At 36.7% G+C, this 9,879-nt stretch overlaps 4 protein-coding genes across 4 annotated transcripts; 2 read left to right on the top strand and 2 right to left on the bottom strand.

The window, feature by feature from the left end:
• The first annotated feature begins 1,425 nt into the window (after positions 1 to 1,425).
• On the top strand, positions 1,426 to 2,114 carry LOC126845394 (uncharacterized). Its single transcript, XM_050584047.1, has 2 exons — positions 1,426 to 1,914; positions 1,974 to 2,114. Exons 1-2 carry the CDS (start codon positions 1,459 to 1,461, stop codon positions 2,112 to 2,114), a joined length of 597 nt encoding a protein of 198 aa, XP_050440004.1. The 5' UTR covers positions 1,426 to 1,458.
• A 104-nt stretch (positions 2,115 to 2,218) lies between these two features.
• Positions 2,219 to 3,294, top strand: LOC126845392 (uncharacterized). Its single transcript, XM_050584046.1, has 4 exons — positions 2,219 to 2,456; positions 2,536 to 2,874; positions 3,007 to 3,154; positions 3,246 to 3,294. Exons 1-4 carry the CDS (start codon positions 2,384 to 2,386, stop codon positions 3,292 to 3,294), a joined length of 609 nt encoding a protein of 202 aa, XP_050440003.1. The 5' UTR covers positions 2,219 to 2,383.
• A 4,191-nt stretch (positions 3,295 to 7,485) lies between these two features.
• LOC126845391 (uncharacterized) lies at positions 7,486 to 8,561 on the bottom strand. The gene is made up of 4 exons (XM_050584045.1): positions 8,324 to 8,561; positions 7,906 to 8,244; positions 7,626 to 7,773; positions 7,486 to 7,534 (listed from the first exon to the last, which is right to left on the bottom strand). Exons 1-4 carry the CDS (start codon positions 8,394 to 8,396, stop codon positions 7,486 to 7,488), a joined length of 609 nt encoding a protein of 202 aa, XP_050440002.1. The 5' UTR covers positions 8,397 to 8,561.
• A 104-nt stretch (positions 8,562 to 8,665) lies between these two features.
• On the bottom strand, positions 8,666 to 9,879 carry LOC126845390 (uncharacterized). The gene is made up of 2 exons (XM_050584044.1): positions 8,866 to 9,879; positions 8,666 to 8,806 (listed from the first exon to the last, which is right to left on the bottom strand). Exons 1-2 carry the CDS (start codon positions 9,784 to 9,786, stop codon positions 8,666 to 8,668), a joined length of 1,062 nt encoding a protein of 353 aa, XP_050440001.1. The 5' UTR covers positions 9,787 to 9,879.

Below are 9,879 nucleotides of genomic sequence, written 5' to 3'. Positions count from 1 at the left end.
ACGAAAACAACACAATTAAACACATAGTATATCCATTACGCGTTGTCCAAGAAGAAAAAAATGACCACCACGACCTACTTATTGTAACAAACAAAGAGGGCGATTGCCATTATACATGTATAAGGAACTTTAGTGCATTAATTCAGAGCCAACAAACGAAAAACTGCGCAAAAATGATTCATTGTAAGCGGTGTTTTACTGGGTTCAATTTTATACCAAAGATCCACAAGCCACACGGGCGTGAAGCACTGGATCTACATAAAAAAATCTGCGGCGAGCACAAACCAGCACTTCCACTCATGCCTGAACCGGGGTCAAAACTAAAATTCGAATCATGGGAGAAGACCCAAAGAGTCCCTTTTGCCATTTACGCAGACTTCGAAAGCCTTTTAGTGAAATCTGAAGACCACATGGGTGAGAATACTCAAGTTCTACACGAACATAAGGCTATGAGCTATGCATTTGTCGTCAAAGCTGCAGATAACATACCAAAAGAATTGTTAGATGCATACAATATCAGACAGTCGCTAGTCTTGTTCCGAGGGACAAAAGATTCAGGGCCGAACGAGGTGGCTAGTCGGTTTTTAGAAGACGTGTCCAAGGAAGCCGAAAAAATTGCAGACTTGCTGAAAACAAACGTCCCCATCATGATGAGCGAAGAGCAAACCTCTATACACATGGCCAAAACTCTGTGTGACCTCTGCAAGTGTCCGTTCACCAAAGAAAACCTAAAAACCGCCGACCACGATCATCTTACGGGGGATTTCCGACAAACGCTGTGTAACAAGTGTAACTTAAAACTTAAAACGGTGAATTTCGTCCCCTGTTTTTTTCACAACTTAAGTTCTTATGATTCACATTACCTCATTAAAAAAGCTTGGAAACACAGACAAAAGGATTTCCGTTATACCGAACACAGAAGAACAGTTTATTTCATTTTCAAAATATGTTACAAACACTTTTTCTGTACGGTTCGTCGACAGCTTTCGGTTTATGGGATCAAGTTTGGCTGCCCTGACTACCAATTTACGAAAATGTGACATGGGGTTATTCAAGGAAACAACCAAGACATTTGCCGGATGTGATTTGAGCCTGGTTACTCAAAAATCTTTTTACCCATACTCTTACACGTGTGACTGGGATAGGTTAGAAGAAACAAAGCTTCCGCCGAAAGACGCATTCTTTAACGAGCTAACCGAATCGCATATAGGTCAAAACGATTACGACCATGCTGTGAGAGTGTGGGATTATTTCAAATGCAAAACTTTGGGAGAATACTCAGACATTTATTTAAAAATTGATACTGTAATTTTATGCGACGTTTTTGAAGCTTTCCGTGACTTATGCATGAGAACGTACAAATTGGACCCCTGTCATTACTACACTGCCCCTGGACTCAGCTTTCAGTCAATGCTGATGTACACAGGTATAGAGCTGGAGCTTCTAAGTGATTATGAGATGATGTTATTTTTTGAACGAGGTATTCGGGGAGGAATGACATTCTCGACTATGAAATATGCTAAGGCTAACAACCGAAAGACGCCTGGATACGATCCGAATAAACCTGACAGCTGGATTCTTTATCAAGATGTCAACAATTTATACGGATGGAGCCTTTCCCAGAATATGCCCCACTCTGGATTTCAATGGTTGGATGAGGACCCCGAGACATCCCTTAGGAGACTTGAAGATTTGGATGAAAAATCTCCAACAGGGCTGGTATTTGAAGTGGATATAACATACCCAAAACATCTACACGATGAGCATAACGAGCTTCCCTTCTTACCAGAAACCAAATGCCCGCCGGGGTCAAAAATAAAAAAACTGCTCACAACGTTTGACAAAAAGACTAATTACGTTGTCCACTACCTAAACCTTAAACAAGCGATCGCCAACGGACTGCGTGTCGAAAAGGTAAGATTAATAATAATAATAACAGCACAAATAAGTCATTAATTTTAACGGGGTTTTAGGTACACAGAGTGTTAAAATTCAATCAATCGGCTTGGCTGGCACCATATATAGAATTGAATACTAAATTGAGACAAAAAGCATCCAATGACTTTGAAAAAGACTTTTTCAAACTTATGAATAACTCCGTATTTGGTGAGTAACCAAAAAATATCAGTCGGTAATTAGAATAATTATTAATTTTAGCATGATATTCAAATTAGGTAAAATGATGGAACGAATGCGGTTACGCATGAATATGGAGTTGGTCAATTCCCCAAAAAGAGCCGCTAAACTTATTAAAAAACATAATTTTAAGAATTGCACCACGTATGGGGAAAATTTAGCCGCCATCTCCTTTGATAATAAAATCATAAATTTCTGCAAACCTATCTATGTCGGCTTCGCGGTACTAGAAATTAGCAAGACGTTAATGTTCGAATTTCATTATAACGTCATTAAGAGATATTTTAAGGACCGCGTACACATAATATACGGTGATACAGGTAAGAAACCGATTATAAAATAATGCTGGTTAATCATTTGTTTTGTATACATAAATTATAATAAGTATTATTATTTTAGATTCTCTCGTCTACTTAGTTAGGACTGAAGATTTTTATGCTGAGGTGTCGGCGAACCCTGATTTACTCAAATGGTTCGATACCTCTAATCTTCCCCACAATCATCCAGCCTATTCTATCGCTAAGAAAAAAATCCCCGGACTGTTTTCTGACGAGACCAACGGGTTAACTATCTATGAGTTTATCAGTCTCAGACCAAAAACATATGCTTTTGAAAAGGAGTCAGTGGATGCACAGAGGACGGATGAAAAAATTAAAGCGAAGGGCATCAAAGGTCACGTGGTAAAACATCACCTGACAATGGAAGACTTTAAAACCTGCCTGTTTTTGGAAGAAGAAGATACAATTGATAATGCTAAGGCCACAGCTCGGACACACGGGAGAGCCGTACTCCAACACATTCACGAACAGGGGACCGCCGCGGCCGCCGCAGCCACCGTCAATACACCCGTCAAGTACCCTACGTACACACCTTATAGGGAGAATATTTCTATACGGTCATTTCAACATGATATAAAAACAATAAAAACAATGAAAATGACACTTAATTGGCACGATGACAAACGTTTTATTTTACCTGATAGAATTCATACGCTCGCTCACGGCCATTACAAATTAACGTGAGTAACCTTTTACATGACCGCTATATATATATATATATATATATATAATACTATAGATACTTAATGATTTATTTATTTATATTTACAGTGAGCAGCAACCCGGTAGTGATGATGAAGAAATGAATGAGACGAGGTGATCGACTACCTACTCCGTTTTCATTAACAATTTAACAAACGGAATAACACCATTTAAATAAACAATAACGTACTTTTCATTATATTATTACTTGTATTATTATTGTAATTATTTTGTGTGTTTATTACCTAACAAACATGTGAAGTGTCTTGTAAATATTAATCATTAATGTTCCAAAAATAATAATGTATTATAACTGTTCACCAAACAATAATATTATTACTATCATGTTTAATGGTAATATACGATATTGTAGTTAACCATACTCTAAGTCATTATTGTTATTTTTAGTATTAGTAGATGAAGTAGTAATAAAGTTAAAACAAATAAATATAAAGAAAACTAGTTATTTCGTTTATAATTATGTCATTATTATTATTATAAAAACATATTGTTGACGTTATTTTATTATAAAATATATATATATATATATATATATATATATATGTTTAAAAAAAAAAAAAAAAAAATATAAAAATAAAACATACAAATATTACTATAAAATTGGGTTTTAATATGTACATAGTAAACAATAACAGATAAATCAAATAAAATTAAATAAAAAAAAAAAAAATACATACATAAGAAATCAACATAAGTTAATAGACTAATTAATGAGTCTATTAAATAGGTGGAATATTATATTATGTGAGGGGACATTGGAAAAATGTTCTTCCACGGCAAAAACATCTGACTGGCTTAGCCAGAGTTGCAGTCTAGCACCGCATCCCTCACACGTCTTAAATTGGGATAATTCATGAATTAACCTGATTTTATTGGGTATTTCCCGGGTAGCCGAAACCACACGCACAAAATTAGCCTCAGGATTGAGGCACGTCGATCTCTCCGTATTACATACGAACATAGACCGACGCGTTACCCTCCCTGAGGGTAAGATTATGCGCATGGTCGTCTCCCGGTAATTATCCCATATAAAATTGTTTTGCCATCGATTGAGGAAAAACAAAATCTCCTCCATCGAGTAACAAAAAAAATTAGCTCGCACCAGGTCCCCCGTATTAAACCCAACCGAAGCCATTGTATAATAAAAAATATACCTGAGCGTCCTGTAGCGTATTCGGCGGTAATACAGGACTGGGTCACCGCACGCTAGAGCTCGACTTGCATCCAATGGCCAGGTATTTGAGTATAGTGACCTTAGGGTCGTATAAGCTGCGGAGTCGGGCCCGTGCATGATGTGAAATATGACAGCTGCAAACGACGCACGTTCGCTCACCGACCACCGATCTCGGAACAAGTAGGCGCCCGGCCACGGAAAGTCTTCCAAAGAAACTTCAGCTGAACGTATCCTCCTCTCCATATCACCGCTATAATCCATGAAATAGTCCATATCTCCATCGGTAATGGGCACTAAAAAATATTAAAAACAAATTATAAATTTGATTTTTGTAGTTTAGTAAGAAATATAGGAAACGAACAACCAATATTTAGTGATAAAATTAGATTTTTTTAGGTAGAACGGTGGAAAATATAATTTAAATAAATACCTTCAGATTCATCGGTGTCGTACTCCTCTTCTTCCTCCTCCTCCTCCTCCTCTTCCTCACTGGTTTCTTCCTCGGTATCGTCCTCAGCGGACTACCTGATTCTAAATACCTGATTAAAGAATTATCTGTAATATGCATTGAAAATCTAAGTTTTGGTCATTGGATATTTAAATATTCGTCTTGGATGGCCCAAGATCCAAAGTCCCGAGGTGTCAATCGCTGGCTTGAAAAACACTATCATAAAATACCACTGGACGTTGGCGACGTCGATAGCAGCGACATACCGACTATACTTAAGGCTCTACCGTTTCAAATAATTTATGTAAAGGGATTGCAAAAACGAACAATTTTACTCGAGTTTCTTTCGGACCGGGAAATAATTAACATGGAAGACTTTTTATGTCCACGCCTAGACGAATGGTCAACCACACAAGATCCATATCCTTGTTGTCTTTTTCATATTAATTCGGTTTCAACACAATGTACATTTTATAGAGGTTTATTATTAAGAAAATGGTGTTTGGATAATATTATATAATAAGTCGCGCGGGTCACCGATTATAGTAATCGATTCTACGAATGTCTTAATATTATGACTTGTTACTACATAGTTTGGTTCACTCGTGTTATTCATAATTGTATATATAAAATTGCACTATTTTTTGAAATAAAACTATATGTTATTATATTATACCTGATGTGTGTTTAATTATTATTAGTATAAGTGGATATTAAATATACTTCCCTTGATCGATACCTCCTTTTTTTTTCGGCTAGTGAAGCCTTTTAAGAGTTCTTTAGTTGGGCATAAATACCGTTCGATTAGTGTACATTTATCAGTTGCAAATGTTCAGCTCGATCGAAGTATTATTTTTTGTGTCATCGACCGCACACATCTGCAAAATGCAACCTAAAGTATTTATTGATAAGTGTTCAACCGCGGGTGAAAACGAGGAGCTGGAGGTAACGCTTTCGGCTCGCGAAGAGTTTGTTGAAGCGTTCGGTTTGCCCGACGGCGGCTTCGGTCTGCGTGGTTCAGACGGCATACTTCGCGATCCATTTACATATCTGGACTATGAAACCGAGTCCGCTGAGGACGATACCGAGGAAGAAACCAGTGAGGAAGAGGAGGAGGAGGAGGAGGAAGAAGAGGAGTACGACACCGATGAATCTGAAGGTATTTATTTAAATTATATTTTCCACCGTTCTACCTAAAAAAATCTAATTTTATCACTAAATATTGGTTGTTCGTTTCCTATATTTCTTACTAAACTACAAAAATCAAATTTATAATTTGTTTTTAATATTTTTTAGTGCCCATTACCGATGGAGATATGGACTATTTCATGGATTATAGCGGTGATATGGAGAGGAGGATACGTTCAGCTGAAGTTTCTTTGGAAGACTTTCCGTGGCCGGGCGCCTACTTGTTCCGAGATCGGTGGTCGGTGAGCGAACGTGCGTCGTTTGCAGCTGTCATATTTCACATCATGCACGGGCCCGACTCCGCAGCTTATACGACCCTAAGGTCACTATACTCAAATACCTGGCCATTGGATGCAAGTCGAGCTCTAGCGTGCGGTGACCCAGTCCTGTATTACCGCCGAATACGCTACAGGACGCTCAGGTATATTTTTTATTATACAATGGCTTCGGTTGGGTTTAATACGGGGGACCTGGTGCGAGCTAATTTTTTTTGTTACTCGATGGAGGAGATTTTGTTTTTCCTCAATCGATGGCAAAACAATTTTATATGGGATAATTACCGGGAGACGACCATGCGCATAATCTTACCCTCAGGGAGGGTAACGCGTCGGTCTATGTTCGTATGTAATACGGAGAGATCGACGTGCCTCAATCCTGAGGCTAATTTTGTGCGTGTGGTTTCGGCTACCCGGGAAATACCCAATAAAATCAGGTTAATTCATGAATTATCCCAATTTAAGACGTGTGAGGGATGCGGTGCTAGACTGCAACTCTGGCTAAGCCAGTCAGATGTTTTTGCCGTGGAAGAACATTTTTCCAATGTCCCCTCACATAATATAATATTCCACCTATTTAATAGACTCATTAATTAGTCTATTAACTTATGTTGATTTCTTATGTATGTATTTTTTTTTTTTTTATTTAATTTTATTTGATTTATCTGTTATTGTTTACTATGTACATATTAAAACCCAATTTTATAGTAATATTTGTATGTTTTATTTTTATATTTTTTTTTTTTTTTTTTTAAACATATATATATATATATATATATATATATATATTTTATAATAAAATAACGTCAACAATATGTTTTTATAATAATAATAATGACATAATTATAAACGAAATAACTAGTTTTCTTTATATTTATTTGTTTTAACTTTATTACTACTTCATCTACTAATACTAAAAATAACAATAATGACTTAGAGTATGGTTAACTACAATATCGTATATTACCATTAAACATGATAGTAATAATATTATTGTTTGGTGAACAGTTATAATACATTATTATTTTTGGAACATTAATGATTAATATTTACAAGACACTTCACATGTTTGTTAGGTAATAAACACACAAAATAATTACAATAATAATACAAGTAATAATATAATGAAAAGTACGTTATTGTTTATTTAAATGGTGTTATTCCGTTTGTTAAATTGTTAATGAAAACGGAGTAGGTAGTCGATCACCTCGTCTCATTCATTTCTTCATCATCACTACCGGGTTGCTGCTCACTGTAAATATAAATAAATAAATCATTAAGTATCTATAGTATTATATATATATATATATATATATATAGCGGTCATGTAAAAGGTTACTCACGTTAATTTGTAATGGCCGTGAGCGAGCGTATGAATTCTATCAGGTAAAATAAAACGTTTGTCATCGTGCCAATTAAGTGTCATTTTCATTGTTTTTATTGTTTTTATATCATGTTGAAATGACCGTATAGAAATATTCTCCCTATAAGGTGTGTACGTAGGGTACTTGACGGGTGTATTGACGGTGGCTGCGGCGGCCGCGGCGGTCCCCTGTTCGTGAATGTGTTGGAGTACGGCTCTCCCGTGTGTCCGAGCTGTGGCCTTAGCATTATCAATTGTATCTTCTTCTTCCAAAAACAGGCAGGTTTTAAAGTCTTCCATTGTCAGGTGATGTTTTACCACGTGACCTTTGATGCCCTTCGCTTTAATTTTTTCATCCGTCCTCTGTGCATCCACTGACTCCTTTTCAAAAGCATATGTTTTTGGTCTGAGACTGATAAACTCATAGATAGTTAACCCGTTGGTCTCGTCAGAAAACAGTCCGGGGATTTTTTTCTTAGCGATAGAATAGGCTGGATGATTGTGGGGAAGATTAGAGGTATCGAACCATTTGAGTAAATCAGGGTTCGCCGACACCTCAGCATAAAAATCTTCAGTCCTAACTAAGTAGACGAGAGAATCTAAAATAATAATACTTATTATAATTTATGTATACAAAACAAATGATTAACCAGCATTATTTTATAATCGGTTTCTTACCTGTATCACCGTATATTATGTGTACGCGGTCCTTAAAATATCTCTTAATGACGTTATAATGAAATTCGAACATTAACGTCTTGCTAATTTCTAGTACCGCGAAGCCGACATAGATAGGTTTGCAGAAATTTATGATTTTATTATCAAAGGAGATGGCGGCTAAATTTTCCCCATACGTGGTGCAATTCTTAAAATTATGTTTTTTAATAAGTTTAGCGGCTCTTTTTGGGGAATTGACCAACTCCATATTCATGCGTAACCGCATTCGTTCCATCATTTTACCTAATTTGAATATCATGCTAAAATTAATAATTATTCTAATTACCGACTGATATTTTTTGGTTACTCACCAAATACGGAGTTATTCATAAGTTTGAAAAAGTCTTTTTCAAAGTCATTGGATGCTTTTTGTCTCAATTTAGTATTCAATTCTATATATGGTGCCAGCCAAGCCGATTGATTGAATTTTAACACTCTGTGTACCTAAAACCCCGTTAAAATTAATGACTTATTTGTGCTGTTATTATTATTATTAATCTTACCTTTTCGACACGCAGTCCGTTGGCGATCGCTTGTTTAAGGTTTAGGTAGTGGACAACGTAATTAGTCTTTTTGTCAAACGTTGTGAGCAGTTTTTTTATTTTTGACCCCGGCGGGCATTTGGTTTCTGGTAAGAAGGGAAGCTCGTTATGCTCATCGTGTAGATGTTTTGGGTATGTTATATCCACTTCAAATACCAGCCCTGTTGGAGATTTTTCATCCAAATCTTCAAGTCTCCTAAGGGATGTCTCGGGGTCCTCATCCAACCATTGAAATCCAGAGTGGGGCATATTCTGGGAAAGGCTCCATCCGTATAAATTGTTGACATCTTGATAAAGAATCCAGCTGTCAGGTTTATTCGGATCGTATCCAGGCGTCTTTCGGTTGTTAGCCTTAGCATATTTCATAGTCGAGAATGTCATTCCTCCCCGAATACCTCGTTCAAAAAATAACATCATCTCATAATCACTTAGAAGCTCCAGCTCTATACCTGTGTACATCAGCATTGACTGAAAGCTGAGTCCAGGGGCAGTGTAGTAATGACAGGGGTCCAATTTGTACGTTCTCATGCATAAGTCACGGAAAGCTTCAAAAACGTCGCATAAAATTACAGTATCAATTTTTAAATAAATGTCTGAGTATTCTCCCAAAGTTTTGCATTTGAAATAATCCCACACTCTCACAGCATGGTCGTAATCGTTTTGACCTATATGCGATTCGGTTAGCTCGTTAAAGAATGCGTCTTTAGGCGGAAGCTTTGTTTCTTCTAACCTATCCCAGTCACACGTGTAAGAGTATGGGTAAAAAGATTTTTGAGTAACCAGGCTCAAATCACATCCGGCAAATGTCTTGGTTGTTTCCTTGAATAACCCCATGTCACATTTTCGTAAATTGGTAGTCAGGGCAGCCAAACTTGATCCCATAAACCGAAAGCTGTCGACGAACCGTACAGAAAAAGTGTTTGTAACATATTTTGAAAATGAAATAAACTGTTCTTCTGTGTTCGGTATAACGGA

Source organism: Adelges cooleyi, unplaced genomic scaffold (genome assembly GCF_023614345.1).
Source record: "Adelges cooleyi isolate 19-005CV unplaced genomic scaffold, UGA_ACOO_1.1 ACOO_flye_CR_arks_rails_tigmint_CR_PRNA_784, whole genome shotgun sequence".
In the NCBI taxonomy this organism is placed as follows: Eukaryota; Metazoa; Arthropoda; class Insecta; order Hemiptera; family Adelgidae; genus Adelges; species Adelges cooleyi.
Note: the sequence above shows the minus strand (reverse complement) of the source record. Positions and strands in the feature narration are given on the sequence as shown.

Coding starts and splice junctions, on each gene's coding strand:
- LOC126845394 (XM_050584047.1), top strand. CDS start 1,459: ATGATGTTATTTTTTGAACGAGGTATTCGGGGAGGAATGACATTCTCG. Junction 1,915..1,973: donor ACGGACTGCGTGTCGAAAAG/GTAAGATTAATA, acceptor ACGGGGTTTTAG/GTACACAGAGTGTTAAAATT.
- LOC126845392 (XM_050584046.1), top strand. CDS start 2,384: ATGTTCGAATTTCATTATAACGTCATTAAGAGATATTTTAAGGACCGC. Junction 2,457..2,535: donor CATAATATACGGTGATACAG/GTAAGAAACCGA, acceptor TTATTATTTTAG/ATTCTCTCGTCTACTTAGTT. Junction 2,875..3,006: donor CCTGTTTTTGGAAGAAGAAG/ATACAATTGATA, acceptor CTACGTACACAC/CTTATAGGGAGAATATTTCT.
- LOC126845391 (XM_050584045.1), bottom strand. CDS start 8,396: ATGTTCGAATTTCATTATAACGTCATTAAGAGATATTTTAAGGACCGC. Junction 8,245..8,323: donor CATAATATACGGTGATACAG/GTAAGAAACCGA, acceptor TTATTATTTTAG/ATTCTCTCGTCTACTTAGTT. Junction 7,535..7,625: donor CACGGCCATTACAAATTAAC/GTGAGTAACCTT, acceptor TTATATTTACAG/TGAGCAGCAACCCGGTAGTG.
- LOC126845390 (XM_050584044.1), bottom strand. CDS start 9,786: ATGGGATCAAGTTTGGCTGCCCTGACTACCAATTTACGAAAATGTGAC. Junction 8,807..8,865: donor ACGGACTGCGTGTCGAAAAG/GTAAGATTAATA, acceptor ACGGGGTTTTAG/GTACACAGAGTGTTAAAATT.